Source organism: Schistocerca gregaria, chromosome 8 (assembly GCF_023897955.1).
Source record: "Schistocerca gregaria isolate iqSchGreg1 chromosome 8, iqSchGreg1.2, whole genome shotgun sequence".
In the NCBI taxonomy this organism is placed as follows: Eukaryota; Metazoa; Arthropoda; class Insecta; order Orthoptera; family Acrididae; genus Schistocerca; species Schistocerca gregaria.
In genome coordinates, this window is record NC_064927.1 from 181,763,190 (window position 1) to 181,787,681 (window position 24,492).

The window sequence follows — 24,492 nt, forward strand, 5'->3', positions numbered from 1 at the left end:
CACAGAAGCATGACGTTAACTCGGCTTCCCTTTGATGCAGCTCGAAAGTAGATTACTAAACAGGGTGTTACAAAAAGGTAAGGCCAAACTTTCAGGAAACATTCCTCACACAGAAATAAAGAAAAGATGTTATGTGGACATGTGTCCGGAAACGCTTAATTTCAGTGTTAGAGCTCATTTTAGTTTCGTCAGTATGTACTGTACTTCCTCGATTCACCGCCAGTTGGCCCAATTGAAGGAAGGTAATGTTGACTTCGGTGCTTGTGTTGACATCCGACTCATTGCTCTACAGTACTAAGCATCAAGCACATGAGTACGTAGCATCAACAGGTTAGTGTTCATCACGAACGTGGTTTTGCAGTCAGTGCAATGTTTACAATTGCGGAGTTGGCAGATGCCCATTTGATGTATGGATTAGCACGGGGCAATAGCCGTGGCGCGGTACGTTTGTATCGAGACAGATTTCCAGAACGAAGGTGTCCCGACAGGAAAACGTTCGAAGCAATTGATCGGCGTCTTAGGGAGCACGGAACATTCCAGCCTATGACTCGCGACTGGGGAAGACCTAGAACGACGAGGACACCTGCAATGGACGAGGTAATTCCTCGTCCAGTTGACGTCAGAGAAGTTTCTGCTGTGAAAGGTAACGTTGACCACGTCACTGTATGGAGAGTGCTGCGGGAGAACAAGTTGTTTCCGTACCATGTACAGCGTGTGCAGGCACTATCAGCAGCTGATTGTCCTCCACGGGTACACTTCTGCGAATGGTTCATCCAACAATGTGTCAATCCTCATTTCAGTACAAATGTTCTATTTACGGATGAGGCTTCATTCCAACGTGATCAAATTGTAAATTTTCACAATCAACATGTGTGGGCTGACGAGAATCCGCACGCAATTGTGCAATCACGTCATCAACACAGATTTTCTGTGAACGTTTTGGCAGGCATTGTTGGTGATGTCTTGATTGGGCCCCATGTTCTTCCACCTACGCTCAATGGAGCACGGTATCATGATTTCATACTGGATACTCTACCTGTGCTGCTAGAACATGTGCCTTTACAAGTACGACACAACATGTGGTTCATGCACGATGGAGCTCCTGCACATTTCAGTCGAAGTGTTCGTACGCTTCTCAACAACAGATTCGGTGACCGATGGATTGGTAGAGGCGGACCAATTCCATGGCCTCCACGCTCACCTGACCTCAACCCTCTTGACTTTCATTTATGGGGACATTTGAAAGCTCTTGTCTACGCAACCCCGGTACCAAATGTAGAGACTCTTCGTACTCGTATTGTGGACGGCTGTGATACAATACGCCATTCTCCAGGGCTGCATCAGCGCATCAGGGATTCCATGCGACGGAGGGTGGACGCATGTGTCCTCGCTAACGGAGGACATTTTGAACATTTCCTGCAACAAAGTGTTTGAAGTCCCGCTGGTACGTTCTGTTGCTGTGTGTTTCCATTCCATGATTAATGTGATTTGAAGAGAAGTAATAAAATGAGCTCTCTAAACATGCATGGTGGTGTCTGATTGTACTATATCGTGTCTCCCTACCACTTTCGCGCAACGACGCTCTGAGCGTGTTTTTTTAGGGAACTAGTTAGTTTGAACCTGGGACCTGTTGCTGGTAAGGAGACGCCAGACCACACATGACATGTAGAATTCAGAAGAGTTCATTGAGTCTAGCGATGATATAACCAAATACTAAATGATCTCAGCGTCAGCTCCACTGCACTTCCTGTAAAAGAATCTTAATTTTAACTAAATATAGTGGAAAGGGTTCAAGGCTTTACTATTTTTAGTTAGCTGGTAAAATAACGTCGGAAAAGCAGTTAAGTTTACCATTGGAAATTTATTCTACTCACAAAACATCGTTTATAAATTGCATTATTGATAAAAGGAAATGTTTTAATACAGGATGGTAAAAACCAACTGCGTTCAACAAAAATGTGAACGAATATTCCCTAAATGGGTTTCCAAGTTCTACAGTCGATCGAAGGATGACCTATGCCATATCACATCTATAATCTAGGTTTAAATTAAGTTTCACAAAAGAGAAAACTATCAAAATGGTCTACAGTGACCCTCAATTATCTTCAATTACTTATCTAACTTGTCGTAAATTACAGTGGCTGATGTGGCTTCTCAATAACTATAAAATCGAAAAATCATCGCGTTTCAGATCTTTACTTCACGTGGCAAATGTGAACACCGTGAGTTTTAATTAACAATCGTCACTAGTATTACGCAAAGAGGGGGTGTAACAGATGAGACTTCTGCAGTTCTGAGTGAAGCCTTATGTGCTCAAAAATGCGGCATCGCGTGCGTTCATTACCTTGTCGGTGTTTAAGCAGCGTCAGGGCGGCAGCGGCCGGCGCAACAGCCATCCAGCTCGCCGTCCCGGAACTAACTCTCTCTAACTTCTCCTTACTACAATTTACCGAAGTTAGTTTAAAAAACTATCTGGCTATGTTTTCACCTGACCAATCAGGGTCTCAATGTTAACCTTAAACTCCGCCTACAAAAATTCTGTCTATCCAATAAGAAACGTTATACTTCTCGTGGTGGGGCAATGTTTTTAAAGTTTGCAAAGTAACAGAGACGCTAAAAAGTCTCACGCTAAAACCTGCAGCTAGTGTGATCCTTTTAGCGTTATCGTGAGATCTATACTGTTCTTCTGGAGGGCTCTATCTTTTAACATGGGCTGGGGAGTGATCCTAATGTAACAGACACGCGAAAAAGTCTCACGCTAAAACTTGCGGGTGGTAGTGGCCCTTTTTGTGTTATCGTAAGATCTATACTGCTTTTCTGGAGGGCTCTAGCTTTTAACATGGGCTAGGGGTTGTCCTTGACATACCTGAGACGCGAAACAGCCTCACGCTAAAACGTGCGGGTTGTATAGATGTACAGGTAGGCTCGCGGTGTGGGTGCCCAGCCCCTACCTTATCTAGCTTAACACGGTTCTGCTCTCGGCTTCTGCCCTCGTTTCTCCCCTCGGAACTGCGTCTGCCTCGCGGTGGGAAGGTACGACATGCATTTAGGCATTCTTGTGTTACTCTGTGGTATTCCATTTGCTCACTCGTTACTCGTATTACTTTGGTTAATTTAATGTCACGATTTATTCGGAGCTATGTGACATACTAGTAGATTTACTTATTATGTCAGGGTTTTCATGTAAGGTGTTGGATTTGCCTGACACCTTACAGCTCTAACATGGAAAGTAAGCGTTTCCAAATCCATGTTCACATAACATATTCTGTTTCTTTGTGTGTGAGGAATGTTTCCTGAAAGTTTGGCCGTACCTTTTTGTAACACCCTGTATAGGTGGGAAGGTTAGCGTCCACCGTTCTGTCGACGACTGTGTTACGAGAGACAGAGAACGACCTTGGAATTGACTAAAATGAGGTATGGTGCCTGTCGATACGTATTCAAAAGAGCAGTGTATGTGCCACCATCACAGTTCATAATCTTGCTTACCTCATCATCTATACCACAAACACTTCACTATGCAAGAACTTTTCACACGCACCCACGCATCAGTTACTTGTTCCATTGATCATATTGACGATAAACGACATGACGTGCAACGTGGCAACAGGACAGACATTAAACACACAGACAGATATATAAGGGGCGATTAAAAAGTTCCCGTGCATAGATCGTACTTTCCGGAATCGCTATGTCAACCAGGCTGAAGAAGCGCCCTGTCCTGCTGGGTGAAGTCCGTAAGTGCCTGCTGCACATCCTCGCACGGTAGAAATCGTCGACCCTTCAAGGTCTTTTTTAAGAGACCGAAGGACTGACATTCGCATAGGGAGCGATCAGGACACTAGGGCGTGTGCTCTAGTGTCTCCCATTCGAGTTGCCGTAACTTCTGTGTTACGATATCTGCGACATTAGGACGCGCGTTATCATGAAGCAGCAGCAGCCCTTCTCGAGCACACCTCCACGGTGGTGGTTTTGGACAGACACGCTGCTCCACACACATCCTTTATTCTCCGATGGTTGTCTACCTCTGTTTGTCCTGCAGAAGCCAAAATAGGAATAACAGCACATTGGTAATAATGTCAATATAGCTCCCGTTTCCGCATTTTCCTCACGCCCGCCGTAGAGACAAGAATGCCACACTAATTCCTTGCTTCCATGTCAATGATTACATACTTGCCTGACGTCACACCACGTTGCATATATGATGCAGCGACGCCCTTAAACGGAACTATTTTGGTTCAAATGGTTCAAATGGCTCTGAGCTCTATGGGACTCAACTGCTGGGGTTATCAGTCCCCTAGAACTTAAAACTACTTAAACCTAACTAACCTAAGGACATCACACACATCCATGCCCGAGGCAGGATTCGAACCTGCGACCGTAGCAGTCGCACGGTTCCGGACTGCGTGCCTAGAACCGCGAGACCACCGCGGCCGGCGGAACTATTTTGATCGCGCCTTATAACAGAGTGTCTGTGCTAAGATCGTCAGCCGCGTTTTCTCTGGTGTTTAGGTAGATAACTGCAATATCGTTTTTGAAATGTGTTGCTGGAATCCGACGAATCAAATACTGCCCATCCAGTCGTTCATGCGACGCTCAGTACTGACGGAAAGTGTCAGTTTGTTTCCCGTTTCGAAAAAAAAATTTTAAAGCGGAATTTTACGTGCCCATTTCGATTGTGCGGGCCCAGGTTAGTATAGTAGGGTATTGATTTTATCGGCATGTTTTAACACGGACGGTAAAACACAAAGAGTAATCAGTACTGCAGTAATGACGAGCAGCGCCATTGCATGGCGGTAACAGTCAGCGCTGATCAAGGCGGTGTTGTCGCAGTTGGAGTCTTGGTTATTCTTCGTATTCACTGTCTCTGTTAATACGTGGCGTAAAGACGAATATCGGACTAGACTAATCTGGGACCGTTCTATCAAAGAGGCACGTAAAATTCCGTTTTAAAAATCATTTTGCTGCTAAAGGGAAACAATCCGACGCTTTTCGTCGGCGCTGTGTGTCATACGAAAGACGTGATGACCATTATTTCTTTGGCTTGACTCTAGCTACACACTGTAAAAATTTTCTTGCAAACATTTGCCCAAACTCTAGCCAAAAAGGCCTGAAGATCCCTCCATAAATACCGGGTGTCCCCCCTAAGAGTCGTCGGGCACATTCTGTCTGTTGTTTCGGCAGATATTTGGAAGTTCATTTTTGAAACGCGTTGTTGGAATCATTCCAAACAAGCACTGTTCTTCATACACTACTGGCCATTAAAATTGCTACACCAAGAAGAGATGCAGATGATAAACGGGTATTCGTTGGACAAATATATTATACTAGAACTGACACGTGATTACATTTTCACGCAATTTGGGTGCATACATCTTGAGAAATAAGTACCCAGAACAACCACCTCTGGCCGTAATAACGGCCTTGATACGCCTGGGCATTGAGTCAAATAGAGCTTGGTGCCGTGTAGCATGCAGCTTCAATACGATCCCACAATTTATCAAGAGTAGTGACTGGAGTATTGTGACGAATCCGTTACTCGGCAAGCATTGACCAAACGTTTTCACTTGGTGAGAGATCTGGATAATATGGTGGCCAGGAAAGCACTCGGACATTAACGTATCCAGAAAGGCCCGTACAGGACCTGCAACATGCGGCCGTGCATTATCATGCTGAAATATAGGGTTTCGCAGGGATTTAATGAAGGGTAGAGTCACGGGTTTTAACACATCAGAAATGTAACGTCCACTGTTCAAAGTGCCGTCAATGCGAACAAGAGGTGACCGAGACGTGTAACGAATGGCGTCCCACACCATCACGCCGGGTGATACGCCAGTATGGCGATGACGGATACACGCTTCCAATGTGCGTTTACCTTGATGTCGCCGAACACGGATGCGACCATCAAGATGCTGTAAACAGAACCTGTATGCATCCGAAAAAATGACGTTTCGCCATTCGTGTACCCAGGTTCGTCGTTGAGTACACCATCGCACGCGCTCCTGTCTGTGATGCAACGTCAAGGGTAACCGCAGCCATGGTCTCCGAGCTGAGAGTCCATGCTGCTGCAAACGTGGTCTAACTGTTCGTGCAGATGATTGTTGTCTTGCAAACGTACTCATCTGTTGACTCAGGGATAGAGACGTTGCCGCACGATCCGTTACAGCCATGCGGATAAGATGCCTGTCGTCTCGACTGCTTGTGATACGAGACCGTTGGGATCCAACACGGCGTTCCGTATTACCCTCGTGAACCCACCTATCTCATATTCTGCTACCCGTCACTGGATCTCGACCAAGGCGAGCAGCAATGTCGCTATACGATAAACCGCAATCGCGATAGGCTACAATCCGACCTTTATGAAAGTCGGAAACGTGATGGTACGCATTTCTCCTCCTTACACGAGGCATCACAACAGCGTTTCACCAGACAACGCCGGTCAACTGCTGTTTGTGTATGAGAAATCGGTTGGAAACGTTCCTCTGTCAGCGCGTTGTAGGTGTCGCCACCGGCGCCAACCTTGTGTAAATGCTCTGAAATGCTAATTATTTGCATATCACAGCATCCTGTCGGTTAAATTTCGAATCTGTAGCACGTCATCTACGTGATGTAGCAATTTTAATGGCCTGTAGTGTATGAATGAACTGTTGTTACGTTTTTAATTTACCGCTGTTACCCTAAGTTCCTTTCTGTTTTATTATTTTATTGAAATGGCAGACAAATCTTTGATTGTTTAAAACAAATGAAGCATTGCACTTCATTGCTACGTCACTTCGTAGAAATGTTTTCAGATTAGGTTTGGTGTCGTTCTACAATACAACGGATGCTTGGCCTCGACAGCGTACACGCATATCTTACGTCACGACACACGGCAACGAAGTCATTATTGTCTCAGCGACGCTATACCAAATATCATGCCGCATGGTTGTTGCTCTGTTCTAACAGCATTGTTAGTAAAACAGGACGGATCGTTTTCCTATTTTCTATGATAACGTGGTATTTGGAACCAACTCAGGTTTATGAATAGAAATTACTGGTCTGAGGTGTGTAGGGTTGATCTATTATTCTGCTATACTGCTCAACGGATCAATCTGAGATGTACCCTTTACCCTGTGGCTCCTGCAAGATGAAATTTCCACCCCCACACTACTACAGAAGTCAGACAGACGCTCCTAACGTTCTAAAGAGAAACTCCTGGAAAACTTTTAGCAATACATATCTTCTGGAGTCGTCCGCTGTAAGGAAATGACACAAAAATTCACAAACTTTCTTACGTGACTAGTGGGATACTTGGGTACTGGAATAGTGCTAGTTAGTGTAAGGGAAACATAAAACTAACGAAAGTTATTATTTATTTGGCAAAAATTCTGAGAAATCACAATGACACTGTTAGTTATGAATTGAACAAGTTATATCCTGGTTCTTTTCGGAATGTGAAGTTACCTTTCAAGGATAGGATTCGCTAATTAAATTTCTATACAAAGTTTGAGATACTTGTTTGCAGTGACAGAATGGCTCAGAGGCGCCCCACTCAACTTGAATAATTATCCTTTAGAATGTTGCTAGTTACGATCGAGGCAGTCGCGTGTGAAATGCAGTGAAGTGTACTGTTGTGGAGGAAATATGGGGCTCGCAATAGCTGTAGCGCACTATCCATAAGCTGCCATGACTGCTGTTTGCGCCACTCGCTGCTGACAAATAGGATAACTCTCGTTCTATCTGGATTGACATTCGCCAATCAAAGTCTCTCTATGTCTTGATGAAGTGAAGGACTCCTATTCGCCCCTAGTCTAACTATTGACGTGGTACACCGGTCGGATAATCAGTCCATCGCGATGCCACTCAAAATTCGCTCGCAGGCGTTTAACTATAACTCTGTCCGTTCACACCGCACAATAAGTGTGTCGGCCAACATAGTGAACAGCACTTAATCGCAAGGACTCAATATAGAGTCGCACTTCGATTCGCTCTCGACAGAGGTGCTCTCCCAGTGAAGTACTGAGGAGAGACTTGTTCCTCGCTCTTTCGAGTACACGTACGAGCACGCACGGTCTCGTTACGTGTTCTCCCTCCAAGAATGACAACGGAATGGCGCCTCTCCACGCCAGACGTGATGGGGTATATCTTTCGGTCTCTTCCATTATTCCTTCAGCTCAAGGCGTCAGAAATATCGTCTGCCAAACAGCATTGCACTTCTAAAACTGGAGAATGGCGTTTCGTTTAAGGCGATCAATCCGGAAGCTTGTAGCTTTGGCGTTTGGCGTTTGCTGTCTCCCTGTGAAAATCTCTGAAACTGCGTGCTATGTGTAAAGAATGCGTAGGCTGGCCGCTCCCACACAACGTAGTGGAATTTGCTTTTAAGCCGAACACGGGGTTGTTCCCCCTTTTCCACTCGGGCCCACGCTGTCGGCTACGGGCGGTCACCGGCCGACATGGGCTGGGTCATCCTTTGAAGGGCCTGGCGTTCCGTTTCGTGGCCTCTCTCCCGAACTAAAAGCCTCTGTGACCGTCGTGTCTGGAATGTATGTGTGCACGCCAGCCTCGAGTATTTCAACCACAGTGCACTCACTTGTCAATTGCATATCGTTTACATGAATTTATACAACACTGACTTTATTTTATCGAGTTTTGGTTCGAATGAAGCGTCTTGATGTGCGGAACAGGATTGTGAAGGCGAAACATGTAAGCAATGAAGGTCAGGAGACCTGGACGTCTTACACTGGTTTCATTATAAAAGGTTCATTTGAAAACAAAAAAAATTAATAATGTTGCTTTGGGTATATTATATTTCTGTTTTGTTCTCGGTGACAAGTGAAAATAAAAACACACCTGTTATAACCGAAAACAAACAGATGCCGAAAAATTTCGGTTATTCAGAACTAAAATACCCTCATCGGTTTTTAACTGGGCAGTTTTTCCCATCCCTACCGGCCTCTACCATTCGACTCACTGAGACGTCAGCCGCAGAGTTATTTTAATGGTCCTCTTAGCCGGTCTCGCCAGCTGACCTGACGGTGTCCGCCTCTTTCCGCAGCGCTGAAGGCGGCGTTCGGGCGGGACCCCGACACGGGCTCGCTGTTCGGCAAGCTATCGCCGCGCCGCATGCTGGTCGTGTTCTGCGCCGAGCTGCTGGGCACCGCGCTCCTGCTCTTCATGGGCTGCATGGGCACCGTCACCGGAGTCTCCGACGCGCCCTCCAGCCCGCTGCAGATTTCCATCGCCTTCGGCATGACCGTCGCCTCCATCATTCAGGTCAGTCGCCACCGCAAAAGTCCCAGCGTGACTGGCCGGAAAAAGCCACACCTCTGGTAGCTCTGTAGTACTAGCGCCCCCTGCCACCGCAATATAGGACGGCCAGCGGCAGTGACGCAGCACATTTGCTCTCCGAGTCCCTTCGCACCATGATGCTACGCAGCTGGTCGCTTGCTTTGTCTTCATCGTTCGTGCTTTACTACAGAGAGACTTACCCGTGAGGACATTGTGATAGCTGGAGTCTGTTTCTTGCTGCATCATTTGCATTGATCCTACATTTTTTTGCAAAAATACAAGTTAAATAAATCTTCGGTTTACTGTTAGTTGTTTGCTAATAATTTCTAGGATGGCAGTTGATGCACTACTCTGTAGCCCACCTCTCCTTAGTGCTGTGTACGAAGTCGTACACAAGAAGTGAAATATATAAAAATATACAACAGGTAGAATATATCAAAAAATGGTTGAAATGGTTCTGAGCACTATGGGACTTAACTTCTGAGGTCAGCAGTCCCCTAGAACTTAGGACTACTTAAACCTAATTAGCCTAAGGAAATCACACACATCCATGGCTCTGAGCACTATGGGACTTAACATCTTAGGTCATCAGTCCCCTGGAATTTAGAACTACTTAAACCTAACTAAGCTAAGGACATCACACACATCCATGCCCGAGGCAGGATTCGAACCTGCGACCGTAGCTCCGGATTGAGCGGCAGAACCGCGAGAGCACCGCGGCCGGCACACACATCCATACCCGAGGAAGGATTCGAACCTGCGACCAAAAATATATCAAAATAATATGTTAATGTTATGTAACTACACATGAAATATAATACAGTAGTTAACAGCGGACGACACGTAACATGTAACTTTTCCCCCACCAGTCGCAAAACACGTGGCTGGATCGCCTCGCAGATGCTGGTAACGATTTATCAGAGGAGTCAGATACAAGAAGCAACGTATTCCTTTCATATCGGTGTCTTCATAATGAAGAACTTGATCTCTCAGTGAATGATACTTGCCAGTGATAAAGAGATGTATTTAATCTCATAATGTAGCTGATGTGCTGTAATGCTGTAATCCGTATATCAGTAGTAGCTAATTCCGGGATGCTTTGTTGTACAAGGTTATAGCTGACATCCTCCATGATTCTCGGGCTATTGAAATTGTGTTCTGATCCAAATGGCCAGATATAAAAACCCTCAAAAATTTATTTTTCCTCCCATTTCTTCCGCTCACCTTTGTTTGTCTTCCGTGTTGTCTCTCTTCCTGTTTCACACTAACCTAACAGCTGATGTATACCACAAAATCATGAATATTCTGTATACTATGGCATCAAAATGTGAAATTTGTTCGAGAAATCCTCGCTGCCGTTGGACAACCTGAAAATGGTGGGGCGAGATGAATCATTTATTCAGAAAGTGTGGCGGGTTACTTTTTATTTACGAAAATAACCTCCGTATTCTCAAACTATCATGAATAAAATAACAACTTTTAACCGAAAGGCATTTTTTTTGAGTCATCAGTCTAACCTCTTCATCTCGGAACAGCAATTGCATTCTACGTCCTGAATTATTTGCTGGATGTACTGCAATTTCTGTTTTACTCTACAATTCTTACCTTCATCACTTGCCACTAGAACCATGGACGTTATTACCTGATGCCTTAACATATGTCCTTCTTCTTCTCAGTGTTTTCGATATGTTCCTTTAGTCACAGATTCTACAGAGAACCTCATCATTCCTTATTTTATCAGTCCAACTAATTATCAGCATTCTACTGCAGTAAAACATCTCTAACTCTCCGATTCTCTTCTGTTCCGGTTTTCCCACTATCAATCATTCATCACAATGTTGTGCTCCAGAAGTACGTTCTCAAAAAATTTTCTCTCAAGATATTTCTAAGCACAATTTATGGACGACTATAAAAGTGGCATCTTGTATGTTATAAGTGAGTTTTCATGCTGAGTGGTAAAAGCGCTGGTATTCATTAACAACGATATCGCCAGGCAGCTCTATTTCAAAATATTGATAACAATGTTATAATTAACAACAAAGCCGTAGGTAGCCTCAATATGTTAGCAGCCGATGACCCATCTAACTGAACTTAATTTCCGTAGTAAACAGTATGTTCATAGTAATCGATGGTTCAGGTTTGGTGTAATGAATCATGCAGCACAACCAAATTATGCCTTTAGCTTTCTGCACATGACTTCCGTGACGCCCTGTAACCATTTTTCTTCTTCGGGAAGGTCATAACAAGTTTCTCTGTCTTCTTCAGCTTGGTATAGCTTGCTGTGTTCCTTACTACCACATTGGATAACGGTACTGCATTTATGATTTGAAGCCAAATCATGCAGCTGTATATATATGAACATAGTAAATCAGCCAGTTACTATGCAACGTCAAAACAAATGACCGACATAACTCTCGTCAGCCAGTGATATCCCTCGTATTGACAACACTGGCGTAGCATTACCACAAATATAGCGGTCCTGTGGAATAAGTACCTCTAAATCCAACATTAATTTATAAGTGATATAATGTACATGCCACTTTCCCCTCGAGTCGCAGAACACATGGTTGCTTGGCCTCGCAGGTAAAGATTAATCAGAGGAATCACATACAAGAGTGCAACGTATTCCTTCCATATAGCTGTCTCCATAATGAAGAACTTTACCTTTCACTGAATGATACATATCAGTGATAGCGGTGTGGATTTAATCTCATAATGCATGTGATGTGCTGAAAACCGTATATCGGTTGCAGCCAATTCCCGGATTGTTCCTTCTACAAGTTTGTTGCTGACATCTTCCATGATTCTCGGACTACTGAAACTGTGTTCTGACCGAACTGTCTGGATACGAAAACCCTAACAAATTTATTTCTCCTCCCTTTCCTTCGGTCCACCTTTTCTGTCTCAAATGTTACCTTTTTTCCTGTTTCCACTGTTTCCAACCTCTTTAACTCTTCTTCTCTGTCACAGTCAGTTTATCTTGTTTTGCACAGAGGAGGCTGTATGATAGTATGATGATTGCCTTCTGTCAGGAAGAAACGGATTTGTGTTATTTGGCTGCTTCGTCATGAAGACATAAGTAACGTCTGGGTTGGAAGTGTCCTACACAGGTACGGTAATGAAGAAAGGGAATTATCTATTCAGAAACGACTGGGTCACTTTACTGAAATTCCTGTTCATGACAAATTACAGTGACAAGTACTCTTTTGTCGGGAAGTATGGAATTGATGAAGATCGAGAGACAAATTCCTTTGAACACTTTTCTAATTCCCTCATCATGGGAACAACAAAAGGAGCTCTCTTAACGATTAAAATTTAGGGACATACTTGATATATTAAAAGGGGTTGAAATGAGAAATTAAAATGTGAAAAAACTGTGTTGATGAAAGCACTGATGTTCACAACGAGGCGGCTGTGCGCTGCTGGTAAATGTAAATGGGTGGGTGTGTTGCTACATGTTAAGTAAAGTAATATTAGGTATCAGGAACTTGGTACTGAATTTGTGGGTGAGTGGAAAGTTTCGTTGGATGTCGGTGATACTGGGGTGGATTTGGAGTGGAATATAGAGCACCGATTTTTTTGAGAGGATATGAAAGAAATGACTATATCTAATAGGAAGGATATATTTCTGCACGGATTTCTGAAACGAGAAATGAGAATCGGTCACAAGTTGCTTTCTGAGAGGACATAGAAATCCTCATATTCGAAGGGCGCAGTACTGTCCGATTTGTTCAGATGGTTCAAATGGCTCTAAATACTATGGGACTTAACATCTGAAGTCATCAGTCCCGTAGACTGAGAACTACTTATACCTAACTAACCTAAGGACAGCACACACATTCATGCCCGAAGAAGGGTACGAACCTACAACCGTAGCACCACCGCGGTTCCGGACTGAAGGGCCTAGAACCGCTCGGCCACAGTGGCCAGCGGTGTCCGATTTGTGTAAGTAGTGGGGCACAATAGTTATTCGATATGCACATTCAAAGGGTACATGAAATTCGTAGAATCTTTAGGATAAGGCTGGTCGGCTCATCAGGCAAACAGTTATTAATCAGGCGCACAAATTCGGTACTGATCAAGCTCACCTTTATTTTGCACTGTGTGTCTCAAGACGTAGAGCTGGTTATTTGTATCATTCTGTAGTTCATCTCGAGCTGTTGTTTCGACAGAGTCAGCAACTGAACATAGAAGCTAGACGTCGTGTTGTTTGCGAGTTCTGGAGTAGCGGCCGGAAGAACCTTGTTGTTCCCATCTGTGCTGACTCGTCGTACAACTGGTTTGCACGGTCGCCGCGCTTTGCGTCTGGTCATTAGGGCCAATCAGAATAGAAGGCACGTGTAGTTGCGGTTCACCGTCTGAGCTCTCATGTCGCAAGGGTCCAACGTGCTAGGTCCGCGAGTTTCCTGGCTGAGATGCCGTTTGCTGTTAGTTTCTGCGAGACGCCAGGAAAGCTGAGTCAGTGCAGAATTAACTCTAGAGACAGTCACTATTGGTGGAATCAATCTGTTCTCTATTATAGCGAAATATTCTAGTTTTCCTAAACACTTGACATTATTTTGATTACTTCCTATTTGAGCTACTGCTTATAGGAGAAGGGCAAAATGACGCCTTCATCGTGTGTATCGTGACGTAAGCAGCCGCTGTAGGTAAATACGTTGATTTGTAGGAAATTTCATTTGGAATTCAGAGTAAGACAAACTTCAACATGCATCATTGAGCTTTTACGTGAAAGTAAGGCATATTTCAAAGGAGTATTGGATGCAATGAGCTGGGTACGTAACACATGGAGGAAAGAAGTGAAGTAAACAGGAATACCTAAATGCTTTTTGATGATGATGTTTGGTTTGTGGGGCGCTCAACTGCGCGGTCGTCAGTCCCCGTACAAAGTCCCAGTTTTTATACAGTCCAATGTTTGCGCACAATCCAATCTAGCCACTGCCAGAAATTATGATGATGATAGTGGTGAAATGATGAGGACAACACAAAAAATGGGTGAAATGGCTCTGAACACTATAGGACTATACAACTTAGAACTACTTAAACCTAACTAACTTAAGGACATCACACACATCCATGCCCGAAGCAGGATTCGAACCTGCGACCGTAGCTGTCGTGCGGTTCCAGGCTGGAGCGCCTAGAACCGCTCGGCCACAGCGGCCGGCGACAACACAAACACCAAGTCACAGGGCAGAAAAAAACCTCCAACCAGGCCGGGAATCGAACCCGGATCCGGTGATCTAAAGGCAGCAACGCTAGCCACTTTTTTTAACATCACATTTTGTTCTACAGTGTTCGTTAAATTTGTTCGGGGCGGAGGTCCGATGATATCCTTTCAGGTTGTTCGTTGATGAAATGATAATTAAATGGACACCCTAGCTCCAAACAGGTGTTGATGTACATCATTGGGGACATGTTGACATGTTGAAAATGTGTGCCCCGACATGTCCCCAATGATGTACATCAACAACTGTTTGCAGCTAGGGTGTCCATTTAATTATCATTTCATTTCTAGCAAAGCTGCATGGCCATATATGGTAACTGTTCTTTCGGGAACAGATACTACCGTTGTATATTGTTCGTTGATCTTTTCACTCAGTTTTTTTATTGCAGAGGGTAGCTAACCCTCGCTGAGCTAACGTGCCGGAGCCACTAGATCATGAGCTGCGGACTAAATGCTTTTTGTGCGCCTGCAGAAAGACTGAAAGATTCAGAAGTAAAGAGGGTACGGACGACTTCTTTAGCCATAATTCTATAATTCTAGTGAAGCAGTCATGAAGATCTTCAGGGGAATGAGAAAGATTGACGACTAGCTCATCACGAAAACTGGGGTATCCAGTAGATGAAATAAAATATTCTGCTAGAAAGGAAGCAAGGGTACTTAATTTTTCACGTACTGTAAAAATTATGTATGACAAGTGAAGCAAGAGAGATTTCAGGAACATTAACGCACAGGCGTTCAAAGCTTCTTCAGATAAAGAGCTGCGCTGTTGCACGCTTCATTCTTACGCGAGGTTGAAGTACAGACTCCAGAAAATGTTCGTCTTGAACAAATTAGTGAGACGTCTGCCAACGTATTATGTGCTAGAATCAGGAGACGGTATGGATGAGGGGAGATGAAGGAGATTGGGGTGAAGGGAGGGAGAGAGGGGTGAAGGGGGAGAGAGAGGGAAAGAGAGAGAGAGAGAGAGAGAGAGAGCGAGAGAGAGATGTGAGGTGTTGTAAATAATTTCAGAGAATGTAGTACGTATGTAGAAATGGAAACTTCAAAATTAGGCGAAGAGTGGGACATAGGTTCAAAAGCAGAACGCTTTAAAAATAGGTTGATTACCAACCACGTTACTACAAGATTGATAGGAATAAGATGTTAGTCTCGTATAGTTACATTCTTTTACAATATACTTGTTAATACCTTACACAGTACAATCGATTACGAATGCCTGATGAAGCATATGCATTCGATACTATGTACGCCGGTTAAAGATTGTCAGTGATTCCGTTGTAAGTTTCCAAATATGCTCTACCTTGCCAAATCATTTCTGCCAGTATCTACACATTCATACAATGCTTATCTTCATTCAGCACGTCCATAGTCCGATCTGAAAACATAATATCATCAAATAACATATAAATATATGTACTCCAACTATCAATAGCGCAAATACCTTTTTCGGCAGATTAGATGTTTGGCTGATTTTAGTGCAACATTCTGTTTAAAAATGAATCTGTTTAAATTAATTTGGAGAAATTCATATGGTAGTTTTATAAGCATATGCATCAGTCAAATACCATATACGAAGACGAAAATGATGATGATATATTTTGGACTCTAAGCACACGCCTGTTGGACGAGTATGCTCCTGGGGCAGCCAGCTGTCTTCCAAGACTTCAGTCAGATTTGAAGTGTATGGGACCCATTAGTCCGTAGCGACGCAGATCTACTGTCATGGACCAATGGCGACATTGATAAATTTCTCTTCCAGCTGAAGGGATAAAAACATGACACGCTACTTTGATGAGGTTCGCTCTATTGTTCAAGATATTGTTAAACAGAGGTACCGAAAATATATTAAGTTTGGAAGTTGGTGCCTAAACCAATAGAGAATGGCTGACACCAGTGTACCATCGACTATTGCACTACCTCGAAGGCAAGTGGCGCACTGCGAACATCATCACATGCTGTAGTTATCTTGCACACAAGAGCGAGTCTTTAGCCTGGCTTGTCTTTATCTTAGCTAGTAGAGAAACGAGCACAGAAGAGGATTTATAATGTTTGTATCGCCTGACCTCCAACCAAAACTGATAGAGTATGTTAGGGGCCATTCGTAAATATCTACGAGGTTTCAGAAGACAACTGCCTGAAAACTGCAACACATACAGGCAATAGCCTCATATCAGTGGTCGGAGTATCTCTTCAACTTCTTAACTCACATTATTATTATTATTCCTGTGCATGTTTTTATAAAATCTTTGGTAAGTTTTGTTCCTGCTCAGATGAACCGGAGGACCATCAGATCCTAATCTTGTCAGAATAAATAAGGAACAAATAAAAAAAAAACTTGCATGTGTTCAGGACGGACACCGACTTCGGCGTGTAAAACCTCAAAACGTGTGTGTGATCCATTGAATTCGCTAGTCGGACCTGGTGGTCTGATAATAAATCAAAGACCGAAAGTTCGCCGGGTCGACCGGTTGGACCAGGAAAATCTTTGTTTGTCTTTGCTCTTTCTATCACCTCTCAACGACATGTAAAGCTGCCAGCAAAGACACGTAGTATGGATTCACCGTTAAACTTTAGGCCTCCTTTCCCCAGTTATTGAAGTTGCTGATATGAACTGCTGGAGAAAGCACGATAGCATCCCAGTTTTGGAACTCTGCTCATTGGGTTGCCTGCCTGCAGGCGCGAACTAATTCGGTGGAGCAATACGAAGTGGATCATTTGTCCACATGTTGTGACACGACTGCCCCTAGCGCAGCTATGATATAATGGATAATACGAATCTAGAGATGCTCCACCCACTGACATTGTAATTTTCCTGCATGTCTTGTAGTCTTTACGCAGTTCTGTAATCCCAGATGTACTTTTGAATGATGCTGTATACTTGAGACAGAATTTCTGGCCAATATCTAAATGTGTTGTATAGTCGATAGACACTACCAAGGGTTCGGAACTAATTGTTTCTTCCTAGAGATGGAAGAAGGAATATGTTGGGAAAAGTTAAAAGGAAGCCCCCGGGATGAAAGGGACACACCTGCACTGACGATGGGTTCAGACAAAGGTGAAGGCGGAAGATTGAGAGATGGTAAGTCGGAAATGGTACATTTGTAGGAACTATGACAACTTCACTTCAGAGGTGATTAAAACAATAGGAAGTAAAGATGCTTTACGGGAAGAAGCATTAATGGTATATACAGGGTGGCTCAAAGAACATCGACAAACCTTCGGGACAGGTTCAGTATACAGAAATAAGTAAAAAAATGTCTAGAAAAACATAGGCTCTAAAATGCATACCTTGAGAGGTATGAGCCCTTTAGATACTATAAAAGACATCTCTACACCAAGATCTTTGGTTTCCATATTTTGGGAGAAGAAAGCGTTGACCAAAATAAGAAAAAAAATGCCTAATAAACACGGGGTCTAAAACGCGAGCTTTAAGAACTATTATCACTTTTTCATATTCACTAGAGTGAAAACGTCTCTTACACTTAACAAATGCTCCCATCTCTTAAGGTATGCATTTTAGACCCTGTGTTTGATAGACATTTTTTTCTTGGTTTCGTCCATACTACCTCCTTCCAAAATATGGAAAGCACATAGGTTACAGTAGAAGAGATATGTTACGTAATATCGAAGATGAACAGGTGGTTATATCTTTTAAGATACGCGCTTTACTGTCCTTGTTTACCAGACATTTTGTCCTGCATTCGTCCCGAAATTTCGTTGGTGTTTTTTTGGGACACCCTGTATACTCGTATATGGTATCTACACTAAGAGTCGTCAAGTGCATCTCCGTTGGTGTCTCGGCAGATAATTGTAGTTACTTTTTTGCAACGTGTCAGCCGAAAGAAATCCTGTTCACCACGTTTTTCATACGACGCCCAGCGTCAACGGAAAGCGTCGGTTTGTTTCTCGTTACAAAAGAATTAACTTTGAAAGTGGAATTTTACGTGTGCGCCGGCCCGAGTGGCCGAGCGGTTCTAGGCGCTTCAGTCTGGAGCCGCGCGACCGCTACGGTCGCAGGTTCAAATCCTGCCTCGTGCATGGATGTGTGTGATGTCCTTAGGTTAGTTAGTTTTAAGTAGTTCTAAGTTCTAGGGGACTGATGACCTCAGATGTTAAGTTCCATAGTGCTCAGAGCCATGTTTTACGAGCCCGTTCGTCAGAGCTTTCCCTGATTAGTGTAGTGTGATATTCTTTTTACCGACACGTATTAACAGGGACAGTAAAACACGAAGAATGATCAGAACTCGAGTAGCGACAGCACTGCCGTGACTCGCAATGGCTGCTACCGCCATGCAGAAGCGCTGCTCAGTCGGTGCTGGAGTACTGATTATTTACCGTCCTTAACTGTTCCTGTTAATGCATATCGATGAAACGAATAAAGCACTAGACTAATTTGGGACCATTATATCGAATGGGGACATAAAATTCCACTATAAAAATCATGTAGTTTGTAATTATGAACAAACCGACGCGTTCCGTCGATGCTAAGTGTCGAATGAAAGACGATATAAGCAGGATTTCTTTGGGTTGACTCCAGCTACATGTTGCAAAAGAGAAGTTGCAAATATCTGCCGAAACAATAGAGAAAATGCGCCTGACGACCCACAGGACAGACTCATTGTACCCACTGGGTGAATCATCTACAATTACAAATATTGTGGAAATGGTAATTAATACTGGTGTGCAGTTTTCACTGAATGAATTGGTAGTCAGAGTCCCGCATTGTTAGCCCATAAAGAGATTATAATGATACTTAGAAGTGTATTCTTTCTACAAGCATACTCTTTTTTTTTTAAATGAAAACTGTTGTGTTGGCAGAAGAGCCAACACAGTGGTACGAATGGAGGCCGAAATGCACGGGTTTTAGCTCACGCATGCTGGCGTGAAGAGGGAAGGACTATACTGACGTGAGGTCTGGAACATGACAAGGAATTAGAATTCAGAAAGCGGACATAGCTAGTTTAATACTTAACTTTAACCCATTAATGACGAACGTCGCTCTTAACGGTACATAATTCACAATATTATCTGTTCAGAAGACATATAGTAACTGAATATGGCGCCTTGCTAGGTTGTAGCAAATGACGTAACTGAAGGCTATGCTGAACTGTCGTCTCGGCAAATGAGAGCGTATGTAGGCAGTGAACCACCGCTAGAAAAGTCGGCTGTCCAACTGGGACGAGTGCTAGGATGTCTCTCTAGACTAGACCTGCCGTGAGGCAATCACTGACAGTGGCGACACGCGGGTCCGACATATACTAAAAGACCGCGGCCGATTTAAAGGCTACCACCTAGCAAGTGTGGTGTCTGGCGGTGACACCACACAAACAATGCCTATTAACATTAATAATCCAAATGTAGGGTAAATTAGAATGTCAGTGGTATTTATTGGAAGATTTTAGTGCGGGTCGTTTCCTAAGTATCGTATTTTGACAAGTTCCCACACCGTCACTTGTTTGTGCCATTCAACCTGCCTAGTTGCTAGGTGCGATGTTATAATGTTTGATTACAGCGCACTTGTGTGTTCCTTGAGTGCACTGCGGCTTGCTACTCAGTTAGTGTGTCGCAGTTCTAGCAGTAGGTCTTGAGCGTACGACGGGATTTACCTTTGCAGAAAAAGCTGACTTGCTCATGGTGTATGGAAAGTGTAGAAAGAACGCAGTTCGTTCTTCTACGGTGTATGCGGCAGAATATCCCAATAGACGTCAACCATCTGAGCAATTATTTATCAGCCTCTTCAACCAGTTACGTGAAAGTGATAGTGTAACACTAAAACAATGCAACGGAAGGAAACAAGAGCCGACGAAATTCATGTTAATCCACACGTTAGCTCCCACGCAATCTCACGAGGAAGTGGCGCGAGACAGGCTAGTGCCCTAGGCATTCTCCATCGACATAGGATCCATCCCTACCACATCTCTCGCCATCAACAGATGCATGGAAACGATTATGAGAATCATGCCAACTTCTGTACTTGTGTATTGAGACAGGATACTCCAGACGTATCATATATTTAGTGATGAAGCTACGTTTACCAATTACCACTGTTCGTCTATTGACAGTCCCAGTTGGCTTCCTCAGGTGGAACGTCAGCGTCCATGGCGTGTAAACGTGTGGTGTAGGTTAGTGAACCATCAGCTCATAGACCCAATTTTCAAAGCCGGAACAATGAACGCGCACAAGTATCTTAACCTCCTAACGGATCATCTTCCGCCGATGCTAGAAGAAGTTCTTCTGCAGGCTAGGAGAAATCTGTAGTCCCAACATGACGGCTGCCCAGCTATAGTGCACAGTGCGCTAATTACTACAGCATATCTTCACGAATTGTTTCCAAATCGTTGAATTGGACGCAAGGGATCTGTATCTTGGCCGGCCGTTCCCTGAATTTGATGCCTTTAGAATTTTTTCTATGCGGAAAGCTGGAAGACGCTATCCACAAGGGCATACCAACAACACCAAATGATGTACAACTATCTATTACTGCAGCCAGCTCGGACGTACGCACTGAAATGCTAGCACGTGTACAGTAGTCGTTCCATACCAGGTGATTGCCGCTGTCAGTGGTCATTCGAACACAACCTGTGATGGTCTATTATCTCGTTATTGACCAAAATCTACATGACTAGTGTACGCACTTGTATTGATCTTTAGTGTATGGTACAACAAGTATCGTACAAGAGTCGGTGTGAGAGCTTTTCAAAATACGATATTTTATAAACGACTCGCACTAGACTCCTCAAGAAATCTGTTCTAATACTTCGTTATTAATAAGAAATTTTGGTATATTTAGTGATAAACTACACTCTTATGTGACCCCTTTGTTTTTCAATATTTGCTGTGTTCATTCAACATTGAAATCTAGGGTAATGGAGGTACAACAGAACATCTGTAAAATGTCGTGGATAACCTTTTTTCGTTATTCTCATGTGTATTTCCTCTGCTGTATTTTTTCGTGAGGGACAATTTTGTATCATTTTTATTTTTTCTTATCCTTTATTTTCTCCTGTTTTTCACAACTTATCATTTATACACTATGTGACCAAAAGTATCCGGACACCCCCAAAAACATACGTTTATCATATTAGGTGCATTGTGCTGCCACCTACTGCCAGGTACTCCATATCAGCGACCTCAGTAGTCATTAGACACCGTGAGAGAGCTGAATGGGGCGCTCTGTGGAACTCACGGACTTCGAACGTGGCCAGGTGATTCGATGTCACTTGTGTCATACGTCTGTAGGCGAGATTTCCATACTCCTAATCATCCCTAGGTCCACTGTTTCCGATGTGATAGCGAAGTAGAAACGTACAGCACAAAAGCGTACAGGTCGACCTCGTCTGTTGACTAACAGGAACCGCCGACAGTTGAAGAGGGTCGTAATGTGTAATAATCAGACATTTAACCAGACCATCACAAAGGAATTCCAAACTGCATCAGGACCCACTGCTAGTACTATAACAGTTAGGCGGCAGGTGAGAAAACTTGGATTTCATAGTCGAGCAGCTGTTCATAAGCCACACATCACGCCTGTAAATGCCAAACGACGCCTCGCTTTGTGTAAGGAGAATAAACATTGAACGATTGAAGAGTGGAAAAACGTTGTGTGGAGTGACGAATCACGGTACACAATATAGCAATCAAAATGGTTCAAATGGCTCTGAGCACTATGGGACTTAATTTCTGAGGTCGTCAGTCCCCTAGAACTTAAACCTAACTGACCTAAGTACATCACATACATCCATGCCCGAGGCAGGATTCGAACCTGCGACCGTAGCGGTCGCGCGGTTCCAGACTGTAGCACCTGGAAGCGCGCTGCCACCCGGCCGGCCATTATGGCGTTCCAATGGCAGGGTGTGGGTATGGCGAATGCCCGGTGAACGTCATTTGCCAGCGTCTGTAGAGCAGCAGTACTATTCGGAGGCAGTGGTGTTATTATGGTGAGGTCGTGTTTATCATAGAGGGGGCTTGCATCCCTTGTTGATTTGCGTGGCACTATAACAGACCTGGCCTACACTGATGTTTTAAGCACCTTCTTGCTTCCCACTGTTGAAGATTAATTCGGGGATGGCTATTGCCTCTTTCAACACGATCGAGCGCCTGTTCATAATGCACGGCCTGTGGTGGAGTGGTTACACGACAGTAAGATCCCTGCAATGGACTGGCCTGCACAGAGTCCTGACCGAAATCCTATAGGATGTTATGAAACTCCGACTTCGTGCCAGGCCTCACCGACCGACATCGATACCTCACCTCAGTGGAGCACTTCGTAAGGAATGACTGTTATTCCCCAAGAAACCTTCCAGCACCTGACTGAACGTATGCCTGCGAGAATGGAAGTTGTCACCAAGGCTACGGGTGGGCCAACACCATATTGAATTCCAGCATTACCGATAGAGGGCTCCACGAACTTGTAAGTCATTTTCAGCCAGGTGTCCGAAAACTTTTGATCACATAGTGTATCAAACTACACTTCAGTAATTTTGTATCGTTTTTATAGTAAGAATTTTCTGTACGTACCTTTTTATATTTAATAGGCTACAATACAATATAGTTGTTAGTAATGTTATAGGAGATACAGTTGGGGTGACACATTAATGATTATTTCATTACAATTTCATTGGGTTTATCTTTATTTAGGGGACAGTGTTCAGGAGCTGTGCCACATCCGTCTGTTTTCTAGTAGATGTCTTCCATACTGTGCCCTTAGTCTGACTACGTTTGTTCTCTGTCTCATAAGTTTATCTGTTCTCCTTTGGGTGAAGTGGTGGTGGTGATGCTTGACTGGCAGTTTGAGTATACAGAAACGGATGCGCCGTTCAGTCCTAAACAATAATTCATAACTGCGAAGGGCGCATTTTCCCGAGAAAGTCAAAGGTCCCGTGTTCGATTCTCTGTCTAGTACATAGCTCTAATCTGCGAGGAAATTTAAAATCAGCGCACAGTCTACTGCAGAGTGGAGGATCCACTCTGGAGATAATTCGCGTAAGTATTAATAGATTGGAGAATTACAAGTGTTCCATTACAGTGTAAATGTGTATTTGTGTGAGGGTAGGGGGAAAGAGAGTGAGTGAGAGAGAGAAAGAGAGAAAGAGAGAGAGAGAGAGGATACGTAAGAGAGACAGACAGACAGACAGAGAAGGGAGGCAAATATGACCACTGTAGATTCTGCAATATCTGCTGCTGCTTCTGCATTCGTGTACACAACCGTCGTGCTCTTTTTCGTTTGCAGGTCATCGGGCACATATCGGTGGCGCACATCAACCCGTCGGTAACGCTGTGCGCCGTGCTGCGTGGTGACCTCAACGTGGCGGCGGCATTCCTCTACTTCGTGGCGCAGAACATCGGCGCCATCCTCGGCTTCGGCCTGCTACTGGTACGTGGTATCCCTTTCCACTATGTCGTCATGCCTTATAGGTACAGAGAGTTAGTATGCGATCTGCGGGCGGACACCTATCACCTGGACATCAGTCTCGTGACATATGGTTCTCAGTTTTATGGATAAATTATTCATCTAGAGCAAACCTTTTCGACCATCGTAAGATGTGGAGACCCTGATCGATCCGTTTTCTGGATAAACTGCAACTTGCCTGACATATAAAAATTGTGGAATCTCCACCACGCAGAATGGACGTCTAGAATCTTTTTACTAAGCGAAACACTTCGAAGAGATGAGGAAGTTGTTTTGCAAGTCAACGAAACTGATTTCTCTGACAAGGAGATGGCACGACCGTGGGGTCGGGGATTTGTCCGAAATTTTGTATGGTGAAGGAGGACCTCTAACACCTCACGTGGTTAAAGTATTAGGACACGCTACTCGGAAAATCCCGGGAAATATCGACCCAAAGTTTCTTGGGTGCCAAATGAGTATAAAATTTTAGTCCATTGCCGAGCCGCCGCCTGTCCTAGATGTTTAGGGCTCCAACTATTACGCTAGAGGTCTCGGGTTCGATTCCTCCTCTGGCACTTTTTTTCCTTCTGTTTCATTTTCTTTTGTTATTCCACCA

The 24,492-nt window shown here is 43.9% G+C and overlaps 1 protein-coding gene across 5 annotated transcripts in view; it reads left to right on the forward strand.

Annotated features, from left to right (window-relative positions):
* The window catches only part of LOC126283961 (aquaporin AQPAn.G-like), a 178,598-nt gene that overhangs the window by 132,419 nt on the left and 21,687 nt on the right, over positions 1–24,492 (forward strand). For all 5 annotated transcript variants that reach the window (XM_049982408.1, XM_049982404.1, XM_049982407.1 and 2 more), the window contains 2 exons: positions 9,032–9,249; positions 23,718–23,861. In XM_049982408.1, the coding sequence (XP_049838365.1) occupies positions 9,032–9,249; positions 23,718–23,861 (362 nt within the window). The remainder of the gene's footprint in view (positions 1–9,031; positions 9,250–23,717; positions 23,862–24,492) is intronic.